This window comes from Rhinopithecus bieti, unplaced genomic scaffold (assembly GCF_001698545.2).
Source record: "Rhinopithecus bieti isolate Rb0 unplaced genomic scaffold, ASM169854v2 scaffold_1673, whole genome shotgun sequence".
Lineage (NCBI taxonomy): Eukaryota > Metazoa > Chordata > Mammalia > Primates > Cercopithecidae > Rhinopithecus > Rhinopithecus bieti.
The window spans coordinates 529519-553847 of NW_016804690.1; the positions used below are offsets into that span (position 1 = coordinate 529519).

The 24329-nt window shown below is 41.1% G+C and overlaps 1 protein-coding gene across 1 annotated transcript in view; it reads right to left on the reverse strand.

The window, feature by feature from the left end:
• Positions 1-21420, reverse strand: part of FBXO28 (F-box protein 28) — a 42162-nt gene extending 20742 nt beyond the window's left edge. Inside the window, exons 1-3 of the mRNA XM_017869948.1 lie at positions 21109-21420; positions 9584-9693; positions 5284-5422 (exon numbers count right to left, since the gene is read on the reverse strand). Coding sequence (XP_017725437.1) covers positions 5284-5422; positions 9584-9693; positions 21109-21375 — 516 coding nt within the window. The 5' untranslated portion in view covers positions 21376-21420. The remainder of the gene's footprint in view (positions 1-5283; positions 5423-9583; positions 9694-21108) is intronic.
• Positions 21421-24329: the final 2909 nt, after the last annotated feature.

Genomic DNA, 24329 nt, shown 5'->3' on the forward strand with positions numbered 1-24329 from the left:
GGACTATAGGCATGTGCCACCATGTCCAGCTAATTTTACTTTATTTTATTTTATTTTTTTTTGAGATGGAGTCTTGCTCTGTCACCCAGGCTGGAGTGCAGTGGCGCAATCTCGGCTCACTGCAAGCTCTGCCTCCCAGGTTCACGCCATTCTCCTGCCTCAGCCTCCCAAATAGCTGGGACTACAGGTGCCTGCTATTACGCCTGGCTAATTTTTTGTATTTTTAGTAGAGACGGGGTTTCACCGTGTTAACCAGGATGGTCTCCATCTCCTGACCTCGTGATCCACTTGCCTTGGCCCCCCAAAGTGCTGGGATTACAGGCGTGAGCCACCGCACCTGGCCCATGCCCAGCTAATTTTTGTATTTTTAGTAGAGACGGGGTTTCACAATGTTGGCCAGGCTGGTCTCGATCTCTTGATCTTGTGATCTACTCGCCTCGGCCTCCCAAAGTGCTGGGATCACAGGCGGCAGCCACTGTGCCTGGCCAAAATGTATTTATAAAGAGAAAATAAAAGCAAACAGGATGAAAGGTAAATAACTGCTGGATATGCAAATAAGCTCTATGGGAGTTCCTTGTACTAGTCTTGTAATTTTTGTGTAAACTTGAAATTACAAGAAAACAAAAATTTACACACGACAAAAGGAATAAAAAAATGTACCACCACCAGTTTTCTTTCCCAGAACAATAAATACAAGCCAATAATGCCTAATATATAGATTTTTATGTCTGTTCAGGGAAATATAGCTTCATGGCCTTACATAGCCAATTATACTCTAAAACCCCTAATTCTTGGGGACCACTGTGTTTCAATAAGAACAAAAGGTTTACCAGGGCTACTAGGGACAATTAAGAGCAGAGACTGGGAAGGGTGCAGTGGCTCACACGTGTACTCCCAGCACTTTGGGAGGCTGAGGCAGGCAGATCATGAGGTCAGGAGATCGAGGCCATCCTGGCTAACAAGGTGAAACCCTGTCTCTATTAAAAATACAAGAAAACTTAGCTGGGCATGGTGGCATGCGCCTGTAGTCCCAGCTACTTGGGGGGCTGAGGCAGAAGAATCGCTTGAACCCAGGAGGCGGAGGTTGCAGTGAGCCGAGACTCCAGCCTGGCTGACAGAGACAGACTCCATCTCAAAACAAAACAAAACAAAACAAAACAAAACAAAACAAAACAAAACAAAACAGAGCAGAGACTATGCTGCTCAGTATGGGGGCTCACACCTGTAATCCCAGCACTTTGGGAGGCTGAAGTGGGTGGATTGCTTGAGTCTAGGCGTTTAAGACAGCCTGGGCAACATGGTGAGACCCTGTCTCTAAAAATATTTTAAAAATATATAAATAAAACAGAAGAGCAGAGACTATCCACATCTTTTTTCATTATCTCTACGAACGGTTGGTTGCTCAATGCTCACATATAGTTGTGCTTCAGTATATGTAAACTGCTGATACTAACATGAGTTTACTGTAAAAAGTATAACTTCCATGTGTTAGACAGAAGATTTGAGAAATGTATAAGGAGTAAGCCAACATTCTATAACATGTTAGTTCTGAGAGAAGATAAAGAGAATATCAATGTGGTAGTTAGGCTTGGCCAACTATGCCCCTATTTACCCTATGCCTGGTTTTGTAAATAAAGTTTTACTGGAACGCAGGCACAAGCATTCATTTACCACACATTGCACGCAGCTGTTTCTCAGAATTGCATAGCTGTGACAGAGAGCACGAGGCTCACAAGGCCAAAAATATTTATGATCTGGCCTTTTACCAAAAAAAAGTTTGCTGGTCCCTGTCCTACGTAATAGCAAACTTGTAACCTGTCTAAATTCTTTCTGTGCGTGTGTGGCAGGGTCTCACTCTATAGCCCAGGCTGGAGGGCAGTGGCACGACCTCGGCTCACTGCAACCTCCACCTCCCGGGTTCAAGCGATTCTCCTGCCTCAGCCTCCTGAGTAACTGGGACTACAGGTTCACGACATCACGGCCAGCTAATTTTTGTATTTTTAGTAGAGATGGGGTTTCACCATGTTGGCCAGGATGGTCTCAATCTCGACCTCAAGATCCATCCACCTCGGCCTCCCAAAGTGCTGGGATTACAGGTGTGAGCCACCGCGCCCAGCCCCAACTTTTACTTTAAAGGTCCAAAATTCTGGTACATATTTGGCTATCTAATTTAAACTATAATGCTGCTACTACTCAGATTCACTAAAGTGAATAAAATGCTTACTGTAGACCTAAAATTGGACAAAATGAATGTAGTCCATATAAAATCACAAAAGTTGGTTTTCTTAACAAAGTATAAAAGCTTCCGTGGCCAGGCACAGTGGCTCACACCTGTAATCCCAGCACTTTGGGAGGATAAGGCAGGCGGATCACTTGAGGTCAGGAGTTTTGAGGCCAGCCTGGCCAACATGGTGAAACCCCATCTCTACTAAAAATACAAAAATTACCTGGGTGTGGGGTGTGCACATGTAGTCTCAGCAACTCAGGAGGCTGAGGCATAAGAATCGCCTAAACCTGGGTGGGTGGCAGAGGTTGCAGTGAGCTGAGATTGTGCCACTGGACTCCAGCCTGGGCGACAGAGCGAGACTCCATTTCAAAAACAAAAACGCTTCTGAACTTTTTTTTTGGAGACAGAGTCTTGCTCCGTCGCCCAGGTTGGAGTGCAGTGGTGTGATCTCGGCTCACTGCAAGCTCTGCCTCCTAGGTTCATGCCATTCTCCTGCCTCAGCCTCCCGAGTAGCTGGGACTACAGGCGCTTGCCACCAGGTCCAGCTAATTTTGTTTTTGTATTTTTAGTAGAGACAGGGTTTCACCATGTTAGCCAGGATGGTCTCGATCTCCTGACCTCGTGATCCACCCGCCTCAGCCTCCCAAAGTGCTGGGATTACACGTGTGAGCTACCGCACCCGGCCTAGACTTTTAAGTATATCCGAGAAGCAAGATCTCAGGGAAAACAAGAACAACTTATCATAACACGCATATATTAAATGAAGCATATATTTAAGACGAAAATTTTGTATAATTTCTTACTTTACCATGTGGAAACCCATAATATTCTAACATGAAGAATTAAGTGTTAGACGAAAATTTTATAATTCTTACTTAGCATGGTGGACAACTAAATGCCACATTCCTTATTTTTTGCAGACAGATGTGAAAGAAGTTCAAGCATAGAATACAAAAAAGGAACACTCCTGACGGAGGAGAGGTTGCTGTTAGCCGAGACCTGCCCCATCAGCTCGCAGCCTGGTGGTAATGCAGCGAGACTCTGTTCAAAAAAAAAAAAAAAAAAAAAAAAGTCAACAAGTGGTTCCAAAAAATACAGGACCAATGAATTAACATTCTTGTTTGTTTTTGAGACGATCTTGCCTTTGTTGCCAGGCGGAGTGAGTGGCATGATTCGGCTCACTGCAACCTCCAACTCCCGTCAAGCAATTCCTCCTGCCTCAGATGCCCAGTAGGCTGGGATTACAGCACTGCACCATGGCTCAGCTAATTTTCGATTTATTAGAGATGGGTTCACATGTTGGCCAGTATTGGCCTATCTCCTACCTGTGGATCGGCCTGCGCTCGGCCCCCCAAAGGGGTTATTACAGTTGAGCCACTGCGCCAGGCAACATATCAGTTAACTGTAGCGGGCCCGCGGTGCTCAAGCCGTAATCCGCAGCAGCTTTGGTTCGGTCCGAGACGGGCGGATCACCGAGCAGGAAATTGAACCATCCGGCCTAACACGGTGAAACCCTGTCTCTACTAAAAAATAAAAAAAAAAAACGGTAAAGATCACCATTCCAAACACATGAGCCTGATCAACTAGCACAGAAATTGGTAACTTTTTCTGTACAGGCCAGATACTAAATTTTTCTTTTCTTTTTTTATTTTCTTGGGGCAGAGTCTTGCTCTGTTGCCCAGGTTGGAGTGCAGTGGTGTGATCTTGGATCATTGCAACCTCCACCTCCCGGGTTCAAGGGATTCTCGTGCCTCAGCCTCATAAGTATCTGGGATTAGAGGTTTGAGTCACTACAACCAGCCTGGATCCTAAATATTTTAATCTTTGTAGGCCACATGAACTCTGTCACAAACTATTCAACTCTGTTACTTAACAACTGACTGAACTCTCTTTGAAGTTATAACTGTGGGATGTTTCTTAAACATCCATGTTTCTAACAATGAGATATGCAATAAAAACTATGATGCTACATGAAACAAGCTAAGTTCAAAGAACTTCTCAGGAACACTTAAAAGTTAAGGCCTTTAAGTCAGATTCAGAAAAATCTGGCATAAGAATCACTCTGAAGTATCTAACTGGTCACCCTCTTACAGCACCCTATAAAAAGCATTAGTAGGTAATGTGCTGGTATGCAACAAGATCTTTAAAAGAAAATGTGGATAATGCAAAGAAAGCGAGATATACCAAAAATATTTCAAATACAATTATAAGAAATGTGATTCCCCAAAATAAATGTCAAAGAAAACTAAAATGGACAAAGTACATATTAAATATTGCCAATGTAAATTATCTTTGGAAATAAAAAGAGAACATTCAAATTTTACTAGATATTAATTATTTCCAACCATGTTAAGGGAACCTTTTGCTAGCAACAACCAAGTAGCAAAATGACCTTTAATTATATCTCTACCACTTCCATATAAAAAGATACAGACATATCTCAATTTATACTTAATTCAAGGAGCAGGGTACTACTGAAGGTATAAGTAGTGTGTTGAATGTTGGAGTTTTTATTAACTTAGTAATGGTAAATATGCCACAATATATTTATTTCTATGTTAAACAGGACTGCTATTTAGTTCTCAGAATATTGGTAAATAGCAATTGTTTATTCTTGTCAAATCTGAAAGTTTATAAAGTTGTCTTTATGAAACATTTCTCAAACAAAACAAAAACCAGCTTGTCCCTCCTATTCCACCTCCCCAAAATTTTAACAGTCTTGAAGGCAGGGATAATATGTATGTTGTTCATTGCTGTATCTCTAGCATCATACGAAACAGTAAAACCTCAAATTTTATTCTTGAGTATGAACTCTTAACAAACTTCTCTAAATATTAGAGTTTCAACTGTCTATTTCATAATTAGAATTTTAAATATAAAGATCACATAAATGATACATATTTTTATTAATAACTGTACAGAAGCCAAATTCATTAGTAGAAACTCATTTAGAGAAGTAGAAACAATTCTAACATTTCTAAAATTAAAAATTCATAACTTTATAATAAGTTTATGTAGGGCAGTCCAGCTGTTCTAGGCAAGCAATTCTATTTTACCTTTCCTGGGATGAAGCAACAGAGATTGGAATCCACATATTTCATGAAAGTCATATTTAATAGTGACAGCCTTGTTTCAACAGCAGCAAGAATGTCTGCATGACGAGCTAATGAATGGTTTCTCCTTTCTGACTCTCTCCTATAATAATAATAATAATAAAAGCAAGGCAACCATTAAAGCAGTATTGTGGACTAAAATATTAAGCAATCAAGATAGTTTAATGAAACACTTTTTTACATGTTAATTTAGAAATCTACAATTGGGTTATAATTTAACTGTAATGATGAATGAATCACTATGCCTAGAAATCCTTATCAAGGACTGGTACTCACTGACAAAATATTTGAAAACAAACAAACAAAAAAAACCCAAATTATATATACATATTTTTAAATTAGGTTTTTTGGGGCCGGGCTTGGAAGTTCACGCCTGTAATCCCAGCACTTTAGGAGGCTGAGGCAGGTGGATCACCTGAGGTCAGGAGTTTGAGACCAGGCTGGGCAACATGGTGAAACCCTGTCTCTACTAAAAATACAAAAATTAGTCAGGCGTGATGGTACACTCCTATAGTCCCAGCTACTTGGGAGGCTGAGGCAGGAGACTCGCTTGAATCTGGGAGGAGGAGGCTGTAGTGAGCCAAGACCGCACCACTGCATTCCAGCCTGGGCGACAGAGCAAGACACCATCTCAAAAAAAAAAAAAAAAAAAAAAAAAAGGTTTTTTGGTTATCAAATCTAATGGCTATTAGAACCAGAGAAATTAGATAAATGAATGGATTACACATAGAAATATAGGCAGGAGACTATATGCTTTTGACCATAAAATTTAACTCCTTTAAACTTTTTAACAATTTGAGAAATAACTTATCCATAATAAAATTATCTTAAAGAGGACAATTTAGTGGTGTTTAGTATATTCACAGGATTGTACAACTATCACCACTATCTAATTTCAGAATATTTTCATCACCACAGAATGAACTCCTGGAACCATTATCAGCCACTCCCATTCTCCCAGTCCCTAGCAATACTAATCTACTTTCTGTTTCTCTGGATCCACCTATTCTGAAGATTTCAGATAAATGGAATCATAAAGTGGCCTTATGTTTCTGGCTTCTTTCATTCAGCATAGTTTTCAAGGTTCATTCTTGTTGTAGCATGTAACTTTTTATTGCCCAGTAACATTCCATCATACAGATATATCATCACTTTGTTTACTCATCAGCTGACGGACACTTGGGTTGTCTCCACTTTTTGGCTATTATGAATAATGCTGCTAAAAATGTTCGTGTACAAGTTTTTGTGCAAACATTATGTTTTCATTTATTTTGGGTACTTATGTAGGAATGAAATTGGTGGCTCAGACAATAACTCTCTGTTTAACTTTTTGAGAACAGCCCAACTGTTTTCTTTCTTTCTTTTTTTTTTTTTTTTGAGACCAAGTCTCACTCTGTTGCCCAGGCTGGAATGCAATGGCACGATCTCGGCTCACTGCAACCTCTGCCTCCCGGGTTCAAGCAATTCTCCTGCCTCAGCCTCCTCAGAAGCTGGGATTATATGCATTCGACATCATGCCTGGCTAATTTTCAAATTTTTGTAGAGACGGGGTTTCACCATGTTGCCCAGGCTGGTCTTGAACTCCTGACCTCAGGTGATCCACCTGCCTTGGCCTCCCAAAGTGCTGGGATTACAGACGTGAGCCATCACATCCGGCCTGAGAATAGCCACACTGTTTTCTTTTTTTTTTTTTTTGAGACAGAGTCTCGCTCTGTCGCCCAGGCTGGAGTGCAGTGGTAGGATCTCCACTCGCTGCAAGCTCCGCCCCCTGGGTTCACGCCATTCTTCTGCCTCAGCCTCCCGTGTAGCTGGGACTACAGATGCCCGCCACTGCACCTGGCTAATTTTTGAATTTTTAGTAGAGACGGGTTTCACTGTGTTAGCCAGGATGGTCTCGATCTGCTGACCTCAAGCCACACTGTTTTCTAAAGTGACTGCACCATTTTACATTCCCAACATTGATATATGAAGGTTCCAATTTGTCTACATCCTCCCCAACATTTTTCCATTGTAGCCATCCTAGTGGATATAAACCTTGTAGTGGTTTTGATTTGCATTCCCCTGATGACTAATGATGTTGAGCACCTTTCATGTGCTTGTTGGCTATTACGTATCTTCTTTGGAGAAGTGTCTATTCAAATCCTTTGCCCTTTATTTTGGAGAGAGTCTCGCTCTGTTGCCAAGGCTGGAGTGCAGTGGTGCGACCTCGGCTCACTGCAACCTCCGCCTTCCAGGTTCAAGCGAGTCTCCTGCCTCAGCCTCCAAGTAGCTGGGATTACAGGCGCCCGCCACCACGCCCAGGTAGTTTTTGTAGTTTTAGTAGAGACAGGGTTTTACCATGCTGGCCAGGCTGGTCTTGAACTCCTGATCTCAGGTGATCCACCCACCTCAGTCCCCCAACATGCTGGGATTACAGGCGTGAGCCACCGCACCTGGCCCCTTTACCCTTTTTTAAACTGGTTTGTCTTTTTATTGTTGAGTTGTAAGAGTTCCTCATACAATCTGGATACACGATTTGTGCATGTTTTCTCTCATTTTGTGGCGTGTCTTTTCATTTTCTTAATGGTGTCTTTTGAGCCACAAAAGTTTTAAATTTTAAGTCCAATTCGCCTAATTTTTTCTTTTGCTACTTGTGCTTTTGGTGTCACTGCCTAATCCAAGTTCATGAAGACTTACTACTATGTTTTCTTCTAAGAGTTATATATAGTGCTGACATTTACACTTAGGTCTATGATCCCTTTTGAGTTAACTTTGATTTACAGTATGAGGAAGAAGTCCAACTTCATTCGTTTTCATGAAGAAAACTAGTTGTCCCAGTATCATTTGTTGAAAACACTATTCTCACCGCATTGAATTATCTTGACATTCTTGTTAAAATCAACTGATTAAAAATATAACGTTTATTATCCAGACTCTTGCCTCTATTTCTTTGATCTACAAGTCTATCCTTATGCTAGTGCCATACTGTTTTGATTACTATAGCTTTGTACTAAGTTTTGAAAGTGGGAAGTGTTAGTCCTCCAATACTCCTCTCCTTTTTCAAAATTGCTTTGGTTATTGTCACATTCTTGTATTTCCACAGGAATTTTAGGATCAGTGTATCAAGTTTTGGAAAAAAAAAAAAAGACAGCTGGGCCGGGCGTTTTTTTTTTTTTTTTTTTTTTTTTTGTTTTTTTTTCTTTTTTTTTTTTTTTATTTCGGCCGGGGCCGCGTGGCTCCAAGGCCTGTAATCCCAGCCCACTTCTGGGAGCGCCGGAGACGGGCGGATCACAGAGACCCGGTCAGGGAGATCGAGCACCATCCTGGCCCTAACATGCGTAAAAACCCCGTCTCTACTAAAATTACAAATAAACTAGTCGGGGCGACGTGGCGGGGCTGCGTTAGTCCCAGCTACTTGGGAGGCTGAGGCAGGAGAATTGCATGAACCCGGGAGGCGGCAGCTGTGCAGTTGAGCTGAGATCCGGCCACTGCCACCCAGTTTGGGCCGACAGAGCCGAGACTCCGTTCTCAAAAAAAAAAAAAAAAAAAAAAAAGACACTGGAATTTTTTGCTAGGGGTTACAAAAAAAAAAAGAAGTCAAGAAACAAACAAAACATATTGTACCTTATTGTCAACCCCTATCACACTGAATGTGTAGATCAATCTGAAGAGTATTGTTATCTTAACAATATGAAGTCTTCGAATCCATGAACACAGAATGCCTTTCCACTTATTTAAGTCTTCTTTAATTTCTTTCAATGGTGTTTGTAGTTTTTAGTATACAAGTCTTGTGTTTTTGTTATATGTATTACTAAGTATTCTATTCTTTTGAAACTATGATACAATGTGTTGAACTTCCTTTTGGATTGTTCATTGCGAGTGTATATAAACATAATTGATTTCTGTATATTATTTTTATATCCCATATCCTTGCTGAACTGGTTTACTAGCTTTAACAATCAATTAGTGCACTCCTTATCCACAAGATCATATCATCTGTGAACACAGAGTTCTACTTCTTCTTTTCCCATTTGAATGCCTTATATTTCATTTTCTTGCCTATTTTCTCTGGCTAGAACCTCCAGTAAAATGTTGCTCAGAAACGGTGAGAATGGACAAACCACTGCAGAAATCACATTGTGATCTTTGTGCCCTTTGCTATAAAAACTTGGAAAGCAATATATAAACCATGAGACTGAAAAAAAGAAGTCAAGAAACAAACAAAACCAGCTGTATATCATTGTCATTGCCACCCACAACATACCTTGGGAGTTGTGCTTTAACTTGTTTCTGACATAGATTATGGTACCTCTCCACTTTAAGAAATCCCTGATTCAACATTCTCTGGCAGACCAAGTCCATTCTTTTACAAACCTACAGGGAGAAAAAAGAACAACAAAAATCAATAACCAAATTAATAACAGACAATTAACAGAGACTCATAACTGACGGCTTAAAGCTCTCTGTATCCTACTATCGTTCCTCAGTTTGCTGTATGTACCTTTTTTTTTTTTGAGACAGTCTCACTTTGTTGCTCAGGCTGGAGTGCAGTGGCATGATCAGTGCAACCTCCGCCTCCCAGGTTCAAGGATTCTGCAGCAACTGAGTCATCAACCTAAGGTTAATTCTCACCATATGGGGTAGATGTTGCAGTACAAGATATGGATAGTTAGGAGCTGTCTTATGCTTCTTTCCATCTCATCCAAGCACAAATGATCAACAAATGTTTGTTGAAACGAAATGCTGATGAAACTCTTGATGTAAGTTGTTTTCTCCTGAGAACATAGGGCTGACAAAAATTCTGGCAAACTGGGTTGAAGCTCAAGAAGGCTTTAATATTCTCATAATAAAACCAGATATTTAAAGCACAATAAACTTTAAGTACAAAGTAATTTCTTTTTTCTTTTTCTTTTTTTTGAGACAGAGTCTCGCTCTGTCGCCCAGGCTTGAGTGCAGTGGCGCAATGTTGGCTCACTGCAAACTCCCCCTTCCGGGTTCACGCCATTCTTCTGTCTCAGCCTCTTGAGCTGGGACTACAGACGCCCGCCACCAAGACCGGCTAATTTTTTATATTTTTAGTAGAGACGGGGTTTCACCACGTTAGCCAGGATGGTCTCGATCTCCTGACCTTGTGATTTGCCAGCCTCGGCCTCCCAAAGTGCCCGGATTAAAGGTGTCAGCCACCGCGCCTGGCCAGTAATTTCTAATAAGTAATGTTTGTTTGTTTGCTTTTCAGACAGAGTTTCACTCTGTCACCCAGGTTGAAGTGCAGTGGCGTGATCTTGGTTCACTGCAACCTCCGTCTCCCGGGTTCAAGTGATTCTTCTGCCTCAGCCTCCCGAGTAGCTGGGATTACAGTTACGGGCCACCACGCCCAGCTAATTTTTGCATTCTAAGTAGAGATGGGGTTTCACCATGTTGGCCAGGCTGATCTTGAACTCCTGGCCTCAGGTGATCCACCCACCTTGGCCTCCCAAAGTGTGGGGATTACAGGTGTGAGCCACCCTGCCTGGCCAATATGTTAAAATACAGTAGAATCTATTTCTAACTAAACTAAACCAGTTATCAGTATTTGCTCAGTGTCTACTGAAAAAAAAAAGACATAAACCCAGTGCATATCAACATATGTAACTGCTTTTAATGAAAAGTAACTTTTTTCCAAAACAAAACATTTAGTGATTAGCCTTATTTTACATTTCTGAAAGGCTTTTTGATATGTGGTTTAATATAACACAGGTCAACTTTCATACCTGTCTCTGCATTCAATCAACTGAGGTATTCTTACCTCAGAAAATTCTGGAAAACACAAGAACACACAAGTGCACGTTTCATTAGCTATCAGTGTGATGCCATCACGTCATCAAATGTCACGTGGCTACTGGAAAACTCCATGTATAATTGTGGAAAAAATGAGCATGCCAAACATAAATAAAACCTTAGTACTATATAAAAAAAAATACTTTAGAACTTATGGACCCTGTGACAGGATCTTGGAAACCTCTCTGGGGTTTCTGGACAACACTTTGAGAACCAGTGCTCCAATCCTGAATAATCACATGACCACAAACACCAGTACTGAACTTCATGTGGGGAAAAAAAAAACTTTTATTATGTTATTGAAGGAAAGAAAAGGGAGTGTCTATGTGTGTGAAATGAGGGAAACAGGGCTAACTTCTCAACTTATTAGGAAGTTAACAGACAATATCAAATAGAAGAAAATCAGCCAAAAGACTTGAAAGTGGTGCCTCTGGGGAATAAAACTGGGGACTATAAAAACTATGTTTTGTTGTTAAAACTATTTGATATTTTATTTTACTTATTTATTTATTTTTAGAGGGAGTCTCGCTCTGTTGCCCAGGCTGGAGTGCAGTGGCGTGATCTCGGCTCACTGCCACCTCCATCTCCTGGGTTCAAGCGATTCTCCTGCTTCAGCCTCCCAAGTAGCTGAGATTACAGATGCCTGCCACCACACCTGGCTAATTTTTCCTATTTTTAGTAGAGACAGGGCTTCACTATGTTGGTTAGCCTAGTCTTGAACTCCTGACCTCAAGTGATCTCCCTGCCTTGGCCTCCAGAAGTGCTGGGATCACAGGCGTTGAGCACTGCACCCAGCCTATTTGATACATTAAATCATCAGATGAGTAGATAGTGGATTTAAAAATAAACTGAGGTACCCTGTAACACAACCTTGTAGAAAAACACTTCTTGTCTCTGTAGACTCTACAACCTTGTTGATAATTTCTGAGAGAAATAATTTTTATTAGCAATATATTTACAAAGACAAAAATTAAAGTCAATCACTGCTGTAACAATTTTCAAGGTTCAGTCAAAATTATTTTACTAGTTTTGCTGCACTGGATCTAGCTAACTTCTAGGGTTTAGATATCTTTCAATAACCTATAAACTCAAATGAATATGAGTGCTGACTAGCATAAGTATTTAAGTACTGACTGGATGATGAGAGTAAGAATAAATAACCAGATAGGCCCAACTAAGGAAGATTTCATATGACAGAAGATTTGAATCAGGCTTTGAAGGAGGAGAGGGCAAAGAATGCTAAGTTAGATGTAATGGTGTATGCAAAGGCACAAAGTCTAGAATGAACAAACCGTTAGTGAGCAAACCACTTCCGAAGACATGTGAGATGTGTGGGCCAAGCTGAGAGGAATAAAATTTCCCATGTTTTGAGTTGAGAAATCAGGTAAGTAACTTTAAAAAGAGAATGAATGGCCAGGAGCAGTGGCTCACGCCTGTAATCCCAGCACTTTGGGAGACCGAGGTGGGCAGATCACTTGAGGTCAGCAGTTCAAGACCAGCCTGTCCAACATGATGAACCCCCATATACAAATTAGCTGGGTGTGGTGGCAGGCGCCTGTAATTCCAGCTACTTGGGAGGCTGAGGCAGGAGAATCGCTTGAACCAGGAAGGTGGAGGTTGCAGTGGGCTGAGATCGCACCAATGCACTCCTATCTGGATGACAGAACGAGATTCCGTGTCAGAAAAAAAAAAAAAAAAAAAGAGAATGACCACCCTTCCGCAGAAGTTGGACTTAATAAATAAAAAAGAAGAAAAGAAAAGAAAAGAAAAGACTACCCATCTTTTGGTTATTTTCTGCAAGCACTATCTTACCAGGACTAAAGAGATGGTTCTGGAAATTTCACTTGAGATAGTGAAATAAATGTACATGGACCCCAAATGAAGTGAAAGACAAGAAAAAAAAGGCCTATAAACGGAGCCTCAACTGACATTTATAATTAAAAGCTGATAAAAAGATTAGAGAATAGGAGGTCACAAAGACAGACAAATTAGAATAACACTACACAAGCCAACATCAAAAAGATTTTAAGCATAGCCAGGTGCAGAGGCATGGGCCTTTAGTTCTAGCTTCCCAGCTACTTGGGAAGCTGAGGTGGGAGGATCACTAGGGCCCAGGAGTTTGAGGCTGTAGTGTATGATGATCACACTTGCACTACTCTATTCTGGGCAACATAGCAAGACCTCATCCCAAAAGAAAAAAAAAAGAAAAATTATTTTAAACATTAGGCAATATTGTAAGGAAAGAACAGTATTTAATGTGGTAGTTTTCCTGTATGTTCAAATGTTCAAGGAGCACTGACTAACAAATAGCACAAAAACACAAAAGATCATATATCTTTCGGCAAGGCACATCAGCTGAGGTCAGGAGTTCGAGACCAGCCTGGTCAAAGTGGTGAAATCTCATCTCTACTAAAAATACAAAAATTAGCCAGGCATGGTGGCAGGCGCCTGTAATCCTAGCTACTCGGGAGGCTGAGGCAGGAGGGTCACTGGAACCTGAGAGGTGAAGGTTGCAGTGAGCCGAGATCGCGCCACTGCACTCCAGCCTGGGTGACAGAGCGAGACTCCATCTCAAAAATAAAACAAAAAACCAAGAGATCACACATCTTTTGTTTAGGGTTCAGAAAGAAGTCACATCTGGAAAAAAGAAATATACTAAATTGCCCCAGGGCAAGCAATTTAATGATAGCTGCTGATAATGTATGCTAACTTATAACTCAAATTATCTCATTTAAAGTGTAGCTCTAAATTTAGGCATATTTTAATAATTTCCCAAAGCTAAAGGGAAGAAATTTTATTTCCTCAGTGACGACAACCAAACAAAAATCCTAGCAATTTGGCAATTTACCCAAGACAGTAACATAAAATCCTGAAGCCTAATATATGGAGCCTAAAGATGATGACTATGTTAAAAACTATCAGGGCATTGAAAGATTAGGAAAAGTATATACCATAAAGACAAAAGGGAATGAACAGAATAAATCACTGAAGAACAAAGATATATAGTTTGGGCTCCTGTTACTTGCTGTTCTACTATAAGAGAATAAATGTAGTTTTCTTGGTTGAGGTCAGTAAAGAAAAATTTTCTTTGTTTTTAGAATTGTTGTGCTACCATGGTCCTTCTTAATAATGCAAGACACACAGGCTATACATTTGTGAAACGTGATTTTCCTGTTTAATCTTTAATATCAAGTCCTTTTTGTTTGAGATGGAGTTTCACTCTCTTTGCCCAGGCTGGAATGCAGTGATCTCCACTCACTGCAACCTTCGCCTCCCGGGTTCAAGTGATTCTCCTGCCTCAGCCTCCCAAGTAGTTGGCATTATAGGCGCCCGCCACCACTCCCGGGTAATTTTTTGTGTTTTTAGTAGAGACGGGCTTTCACCATGTTGGTCAGGCTGGTGTCGAACTCCTGACCTCAGGTGATCTACTCGTCTCAGCCTCCCAAAGTGCTGAGATTACAGGCATGAGCCACCATGCCCAGCCTTGTCTTAACTATTTTTTTTAAATTTTTATTTCTTTAAGTTTTAACTGTTTCTAAGATGCACATTTTTAAACATCTGACAGTGGAATAGACCTACGATACATAATGTCTTAGAATTACAATTGGTGGCATTTTTTTCTTGGATGCCTTGAAATACGGTATGCTCAACTCCTTCAATTTTAAGACGCTGTAGAGACTTAGAGACATGTTACCAACTTAATAACAACTTTTCTGGGGACAAAAAAGGTACCACCACGATAATATACATACAAATTGATCAAGATGCATTGATTTCAAAAAAGTTAAATATGAAACTCTTATATCTTAGAATTAAGGAAATACTGTAATGGAAGCCAATTTTTTTTTTTTTTTAAGACAGGCTCTCCCTCTGTTGCCCAGGCTGGAATGCAGTGGCACGATCACGGCTCACTGAGGCTTCCACCTCCCTGGGGCTCAGGCAATCCTCCCACCTCAGCCTCCTGGGCTCAAGTGATCCACTCACCTGGGTCTCCTAAAGTGTTAGGATTACAGGCATGAACCACTGTGCCCAGCTGGAACCCAGTTTTAAAATGTATTCATCATTGTGTAAGATGAAGACAGAATAAATAAATAAATATTTAGTTTCTCTGTTCATCTTACACAATGATAATTCCAATGTAGTAAGTGCAAAAATGATGCAATGGAAACTTAGAAATATTACCTACATAAACTTCAGAGAAGAATTATAGAAAGAAGTATATGCCAAAGGTACAAATATTTTCTAGGAGAGGGAAAACAGGAAAAAGCATGTGTTTGAAGAGGCCCAAGATATTCAGGAAACTGAAGAGCTTGATGTTTGTTTCAATCAATCTTAAGTACAAGATGCTAGAAATAGGTGTTTAAGGAAAATCTCTATTAAAGGTTATCTTTTGCTCCCAATCTCAAAAATTAGGAAGCTGGATTTATATGCACAGCTCATCCTGTTAACATAGTATCTTCTTCAATCTTGTAAGAATCCATACTACTCAGTTTATCAAGGTATGCAGATATATCTGGCGTCTTTTAAGAAATGATGATAAGAGATGGAAATTGTTTTGTTTTTTAAAATGCCCTTATTTGCTCCACCCACCGAAAGCTGTCAACCCTGGAGGTTCTCAAAAACAGTTTCTTAAATCGGACTGGTCTGTGAAATAAAAAAGCTGGGGGGATAGGAGGACGGTTGACCACTAATCTAGAACATTTACAATTTCACATATCCAAATTCAAGCTTATCTGAATCCCTCTAAGTCATTCTTCTCCAATCACTTCATTACTTTACACATCGTTTTTTTCTGCTGGGAATGCTCTTCTTCTACCTTTATTAACTGGATAAAAACTTATTATCTTGAGGAAGTCTTTCCTGATTAAGTCCTAATTAACCTCAACACTCATATTTACCATCTTTGCATTTGTTATCCTGGTGCTGTGTAAGTGTGCTCAAGGAAGGTACGTATATTTTTTCTTGATGACGATCCAGTGGACAGAGTTACTGACTGAACCTCTTTACTTTGTGAGAACAGGAAGAATGAACTGCCCCCAAGAGATTATAATTTCTTACCTGTACTTATGCACTCATTAATAAAATCAACAGCCTGAAGAGACAGTAGGAGAAAAAAACAAAAAATCAGCAATAGAGTGTATTCTCTGGAATATAGCAATACAGAGCAGTGGTCCTTAAAGTGTGGTCTGGGCAGTGGGAGATCCCCAGGGTCCCGGAGACCATTTCAGGAGGTTTGCAAGACCAAACTATTCTCAGATTCTCAGAGTACCAAGAAGTTATTTGCCTTTTCCACTCATTCTCTCACAAGTATCCTGTGGAATTTTCCAGAAGCAATATGACATGTGCTGACATTATTGTTCTGACAGCTAATGGAATATGTTCTGTGTATTCTTGTGTTTTCTAGAATTTTCCAAGGTAAGTTCTCTGGGTCTTCAATAACTTTTAAAAGTGTAAAGGTGTCTTCAGACCAAAAAAACAGAACTCTTGCGCAGAGTGAGATACAATGAAGACAGCTTGCCTACTTAAAACAAAACAAAAAAAGAAGTAATGGTTCTTCATTTTCCTTCATATTTCCTACCAACCAACCCACTCTATAACTAAAATTTTCTAACATATTTGAAGAAAAGATGCGAAAGGAACTATAAATAGGTAACAGATTTAATTAGCTAAAGTGCTCCAGAGAAATATCTTGAGACAAAAGCACGAGCACGCATTTATGTATTTTGCGCTGACTGGAAATTCATTCCAGAAAAATAAGCAAGATTCTACTTAACCTTTAAGTCAAATTCAAAGTTCTGAAACACTAAGAGATTTCATTAAAATAAGAGGCTCCAAGTTGAACCGCAGAGGAAAAAAAATTGACAGTATCTCTCTAAAACATCTTTAAAAGCCTCCTGTAGGGCAGGTAAAATGTATATGGATGCTCCCCAAGTGTTTGAAACACGATTAATTTTTCCTTTTATATTTTATTAAATAAATAGAAAAAAATTTTCCCCTTTTTATACTGTGCAGGCGGCTCATCATCTTAATCCCAGCATTTTGGAAGGGCTGAGGTGGGCGGACCACTTGAGCACAGGAGTTTAAACTTTAAGACCAGCCTGGGCAACATTGAGAACCTCATCTCCACAAAAAATACACAAACTCCAAGGGCTTCAGTGAGCTGTGATCGCGCCGCTGCATTCCAGCCTGGGCACAGAGGGAGATCCTGTCTCAAAAAAGTAAAAATCAATAAATAATTTAAAAAGCTCCCCTATACATTGTTTTCCGCAGTGAAATATAATGCTCATGAGCAAAAGTTCATAGGTTCAAAGTTAGGGCTCTGATCTGCCTCCTGAAGGTAGGATCTCACTTTCTTTTTTTTCTTTTTTTGAAACAGGGAATTTCGCTCTGTCACCCAGGCTGGAGTGCAGTGGCAACCATCTTCATTTCACTGCAGCCTCCGCCTGGGTTCAAGTGATTCTCCTGCCTCCGCCTCCTGAGTAGCTGGGAATTACAGATGGTGCCACCAACACCGGCCAATTTTTTATATTTTTGGTCGTGATGGGGGGTTTCACCATGTTGGCCAGGCTGGTATCGAATTCCTGAACTCAAGTGATCCGCCCACGTGCCTCCCAAGTGCTGGGATTACTTGCTGTTGAGCCACCGCACTCGGCCAGTCTCTCACTTCTTAACCTTTGCCATTTGTTCTCAAAGTCTCTCACCACCTGCCAAGGGGCCCCCCTGGTGACACTACTAACGCTGCATCAGCACAAATTTGTCCTGTTTTACTGGAAAACAACTCAAAGCATGTTTTGTCATTTCAAAGGTTGTGTTAGGCCAAATAATTTTACACTGGAGGAGTCAAATATTTAAGGAGTAATTTCTGTGAAACCACCAGATCATGATACATCTTCTGCATCAATAGTCAAGGCCAAAAAAATAAATAAAATTGAAATAAAAAAAATCCAGGCCTAGGTGGGTGGATGCCTGAGTCAGGAGTTCAAGGACCAGCTTGGGAACATGGTGAAACCCCATCTCTACAAATACAAAATTAGCAGGGCCATAGGTGGCGTGCGCCTGTAGCTCCAGCTACTCAGGAGGCTGAGGCAGGAGAATCCACTTCACCTGGCGAGGTGGAGGTTGCAGTGAGCGGATGGCCCACCACTGCCACTTCCAGCCTGGGTGACAGAGCCCAAACTTGTCACAAAAAAAAAAAAAAAAAAAAAAAAAATCACATGAGATTGCGATCTCGGCTCACTACAACCCCCGCCTCCCGGGTTCAAGAGATTCTCCCACATCAGTCTCCCGAGCAGCTGGGATTACAGGTACCCACCATCACGCCTGGCTAATTTTTGTATTTTTATAAAGATGGGGTTTTACCACGTTGGCCAGCTGGTCTTGAACTCCTGACCTCAGGTGATCCGCCCACCTCAGCCTCCCAAAGTGCTGGCATTACAGGCGTGAGCCACCATGCCCAGCCAAAAATCCAATTTAAAAAGGCATTCACACAGTCCCTTGGAAATCAGTTATTCATGGTAAGAGGAAACAAAGATTATTATCAACTAAACAGTACAAATAACCGAAAAATGTTATTGTAGCAATTTCAGCCTAGAGCAAAACTTTTAAAGAAAATGCAGAGTAATAAGTACATGGATTGTGTACCTGTTGTCTACATTAGGTGCTAAGCATAGTTGTAACTGAGGTCCCAATAAGACAAGTAAACTGAGAAGGAAGAAAAAAAGTCCCTGAACAATATATAAATTAGCTCACTAGCTACCTAATAGCTGACATTTAGCTTTATGAAAACTAATTCTGTTCTTAATATTACCCCCTTCAAAGCATATCCAGCCTTAATTCCACTAAAAAATAAACTTACAATGAAGAGAACTATGTAACTTATATGTCAGATAGCAGCATATACTAAAGTCCCTTGATTTTTTGCAAACGATTCTTTAGGTATAAATGGCTACTTAAGAAGGCATGTACAGTACACCTAGGCACTCTCTTGACTGCCAAGTTCAGAAAAGATCATAATTAAATTAATGCTGACACCTAGTGGCAAGAAAGAACATCTTTCTTTTATAACGTTACCTGAATTGTACCTTCCAAGCAAAGACACTTCCAAATCCCCACAAAAGATTATCCATTTAATCTATTCAAGAATTATCCATTAGTCTTAAGTAAAGAAAAACAGTTCCCCATCACTGAAAAATCATATTTGCAGATGTAGAACGGGGCAGAATCTTTTCCTGGGGTGGGCAATGGTACTGAAGGGACTCCTTATGAAAAATCTGAGTTTGAAATTATAAATTTATAACCTTAAAAGGCCAGAGAACTGCTTAAAAATTAAGAATGCAGCTGAATATCTCACCTGACAGAGATGTCATTTATTCATAAATTGTGGGATGTTTTAACTCTGGTTAGGACAGACTGGTTCCCCTGCTCCCCCTACAACTTTACATTTTTTTTAAACAGTAATATGATCAACAAACAAACAAAACTCCGTTTTTCTCAACACTTACAAAACAGAACTGTGAATATTCCAAGCTTTACCAAGCCATTGTCTAGTTGAATGGTTCAATTCAAACAAATGTTATATGCCCAATTTCCCCAACACCATGAATGTACAGCGCGAATTTTGATTAAACGCCATCATTTGTAAAAATCTGAAGGAATATTTAAGATTCTAAATGAAGTTCTAGGATGAAAATGTTCTGGAAATTCAGAGGCAATCAATTGTGAAATATCTATTTTCAGCTGAAGAAATTTTCCATCCTGCAGACTGGCATGGTTGAACTGCTGTGTTGACTAGAAAAAAAATTGGTCATCAGTTTGAATTAATATTTATAAGCTCTCTTTTACAAATAAGTTATGATTTCTTTTAAAAATGCAATTATAATCCACTTGAAACTGGAGGAGTAAGCCTACAATATAGCATATTGAGTAATAAGAAAATGTTATACACAGCACATTCAGAGATATGCCTTTGTCCTCTTAAAAACAATTCCCAGCACAGATTTAGCTTCTCCATAGAATCGGTTTGCAATCATTTCAAAATGTCCACCTCCTTCCATTTATTTACCACTTAAAGATACATTCACTGAAAGGCAGCAAAATATCTAACTGAACTAACATTCACCACACCTTCAGTCATACCTCGGGAGTGAAGTAAAAGCCCAATGGCAAATTCATTATTTTTAAAAATCATGGACTGAACTATTGTGATTTTAAGGTATAAAGAAACCTCTCCTAAAGCAGGTGGGTGGGCGTAAATCACTAGTTAAAAATAAATTGCAAAAGAGAAAAAACCCGTCAAGGGGTAAGTTGCTTCACTACGGTGGGAAGCGTTAGGATGAGGCAAAGCAGGAATGGTCATTTCCCAAGGCTCTACTTTAGTGGTCAACTAAGGCGCTGGGGCTAACGCTAAGTAAACACGTTTGAATTCTTCGGAACCGCTACCCGGTTTGGGGCAGCTGAGCCACCCTACTCTACTCAATCTTCTCGAACAAGGAAACTTGGGTGGTTGGGGTGGGGAACAATACGTTATTCTTGCAAGATAAACCAAGCCTGGCTGGGGTCATCTGCCTACTTCTGAGTTTTCTCCCCCAACCCAGGCCGGGGGCTGGAAGCGGCATACAAAAGGCAGGCGACATGACCTCTCCGGGTCCACTCTCAGGCCAGGCGGAAGGTGGAAAGACCAATTCCGCTACCCCTCCCGTAGAGGGCCCGCTTCCGGGCGGGAGGCAAGGAGCCCCCAGGGCGAAGTTCCCTCAAGAAGTAACCCCAGCTCCGCAGCTAGGACGCAACTGGAAACCAGCCCACTCCTGCTGACTGACGCCAAAGGGGAGTTCGGAACCGGAGCGGCGCCCTCCCGGATCTATAGCCGGCTGGGGCTCGCGAGGGGATCCCTCCCCGGGGAACGCGCTCTCTTCTCCTCCCCTCCCAGACCTCGGCCGGGGGGAGAGGGAGGCAGGAGTTGTCCGGGGGCCTCACCAGGCGGAGCTGGCTAATTTCGTCGTAGGACATAAAGCTGAGGATGTTCTCGATGGCTACGATGGGCAGCGCCACAAGCGTGTTGTTTTGAGGCAGCTGGTCCGGAGCCAGCGCCGGGGCTGGCAGCGCCTGGGACCCCGGTTGTGGGTGCTGTGGCGGGGGCGGTGGGGGCTGTCGCTGGGTAGAGCCGGAGGCCAAAGAGGAGCCGCCGTCGCCGTGGCTGCCGCCTCCTTCCTCTGCCATCCGGTCCTCCGCCGCCGCCGCCATTTTGGGGGTTTGATTCCTTACCCCCACTGCAAGGGGAACAGGGACACTTCCTGTGCGTCACTTCCTCCTCCTGCAGCCGCCGGGGAAGGGGTACCTGGAGGAGTGGGGAGGAGCCTGTGGGATAACAGGCGGAGAGGACTCACAGGGTACCTTTCAAGTGGAAGTCAGGGAAGATCATGTAAACCCCAAGAAAGGTGGTCATCCTAACCCTTTTGTCTAAGATTAGTAACTGCTTGAGAGCAAGGAAACCCTATCTATTAAAATGAACTTCACTGTGCAGTTTTCTTAAAGGGCTTCCTGACAAAGGATAATAAAGATGTTGCCTAATAAGTGTAGACGGAAATAATGTAGTTAGACTAGCACCATTTTTCAGGAATCGTAGAAATGATTGATTTAGGCAAATAAAAAGGTGTAAAATATCAATAAGAACTACAACATGGATGAACCGTGAGAACATATTAAGTGAAAGAAATTAGACACAAAGGACCACATAGTGTATGATTGCATTTATATAGAATGTCTGAAATAGGCAAATCCATAGAGATAAAAAGTAGATTATTGGTCTCCAGAGGCTGGGGGAAGTGGGGAAATGACTGCTAACAGGTGAAGGGTTTCATTTTGGGGTGATAAAATGCTCTGGAATTAGTGGTGATGATTACACATCCGTATGAATATGCAAAAACCACTGAATTACTATATGCTTTAATGAATTTTATCATATATGAACTATATTCTAATAACTGATTTAGGCAAGAATCATCAAAAGGTACTAAAACTAGGAGGTAAACATGTGATGAGGAACAAGATATTTACATTGTCTCAAAATAACTCCCCATAAATTATATATTACTTACAAAGATTAAAAGAAATAGTTTACAAGGCCAGGCATGGTGACTCATGCCTGTAATCCAGCACTTTGTAAGGCTGAAGCAGGAGAATCACTTTAACCCAGGAGTTGGAGACCAGCCTGGGCAACATGAAGAAACCCCATCTCTATAAAAAATACAAAAAATTCGCCAAATGTAGTGGCAGCACCTGTGGTCCCAGCTATTCGGGAGGCTGAGATGGGACGATTGCTTGAGTCACAGGAGTTCGAGGCTGCAGTGAACTGTCAGCCCACCACTGCACTCCAGCCTGGGCAACAGAGCAAGACTCTGTCTCAAAAAAAAAAAAAAAAAGAAAGTTTACAATAGAGAAATTTGGTGTACACCATCATAACCAAAGAATCGAGATTAACATCACAGTTATAGGAGAAGCCAATATCATATGCCTATTAATATGATACCCTGACAAGGACACAGCATAATGTAGTATTCATGAAAAAAAACCACTTGAGTTGCGTTTGTAGACATCGCTAGATGACTGGCCCATAAATTATTCAAAAGTATTAACGTTACGAAAGACAAAGACTAAGGGTTTGTGGCAGATTAAAGGAGACTAAAGAGATATGGCAACTAAATCTATGAGTGGTCCTGGATGGGATCCTGGATTAAGGGAGAAATAACTATGAAGAACATTATTGTAACAACTGGCAAAATTTAAAAATGGACAGTATATTAGATGATATTGTAATCATATTAAATTTTTCAATTTGGATAATTGTATTATGGTCATATAAGACAATGTCTTTGTCTTTAGGAAATACACGTTGAAGGATAAGCATGCTTTGTATTGTTTTCCTTTATTTATTTATTTATTTATTTTTTGAGATGGAGTCTTGCTCTGTCACCCAGGCTAGAGTGCAGTGGTGCAATGCGGCTCAGTGCAAACTCTGCCTCCTGTGTTCAAGCGATTCTCCTGCCTCAGCCTCCCGAGTAGCTAATTTTTGTATTTTTAGTAGAGGCGGGGTTTCACCATCTTAGCCAGGCTGGTCTCGAACTCCTGACCTCGTGATCCACCCACCTCGGCTTCCCAAAGTGCTGGGATTACAGGCGTGAGCCATGGCACCTGTCTGCATGCTTTGTATTATTACACTTTGCTTTCTTGTGCTTCTCAGATATTGCGTTTTAAAAAATGAATTGAAGATTTGTATCAATCCTTGAGCAAGTCTCTTGGTGCCATTTTTCCAACAGCATGTATTCACCTTGTTTCTTTCTGTCACATTTTGATAATTCCTATGATATTTCAAACTTTTTTATTATTGTTATATCTGTTATGGTGAGCTGTGATCAGTAATTTTTGTTTGTTGAGGCAGCATCTCACTGTGTCACCCAGACTGGAGTGCAATGACAGGATGATGGCTCACTGCAGCCTCCACCGCCTGGGTTCAAGCAATCCCCCAACCCTGGCCTCCTGAGTAGCTGGGACTACAGGTGTGTGCCACCACACCTGGCTAATTTTTGTATTTTTTTTGTAGAAACAGGATTTTGCCATATTGCCCAGGCTGGTCTTGAACTTCTGTGCTCAATCAGTCTCCTTGCTTTGGCCTCCCAAAGTGTTGAGATTACAAGAGTGAGCCACCATGCCCGGCAGATAAGTAATCTTTATTTTACTATTGTAATTGTTTTGGGGTGCCACCAGTCATGCCCATATAAGATGGCAAATGTAATCAATACATGTAGGTATTCTGACTGGTTGCTGTTTCCCCATCTCTCTTCCTCTCCTGCAGCTATGGTGGAAATAGTGAGAGAACTGAAATTAGAAGTGAAGCCTGAAAATGTGACTAAATTGTTGCTGCAATCTCATGATAAAACTTGAATAGAGGCTGGGTGCGGTGGCTCATGCCTGTAATCCCAGCACTTTGGGAGGCCGAGGTGGGTGGATCACCTGAGGTCAGGAGTTCAAGACCAACCTGGCCAATGTGGCAAACTCTCGTCTCTACTAAAAATACAAAAATTAGCTGGGCGTGGTGGCATGCGTCTGTAATCCCAGCTACTCAGGAGGCTGAGGCAGGAGAATTGTTGGAACCCGGGAGGCAGAGGTTGCAGTGAGCTGAGATCGTGCCATTGCACTTC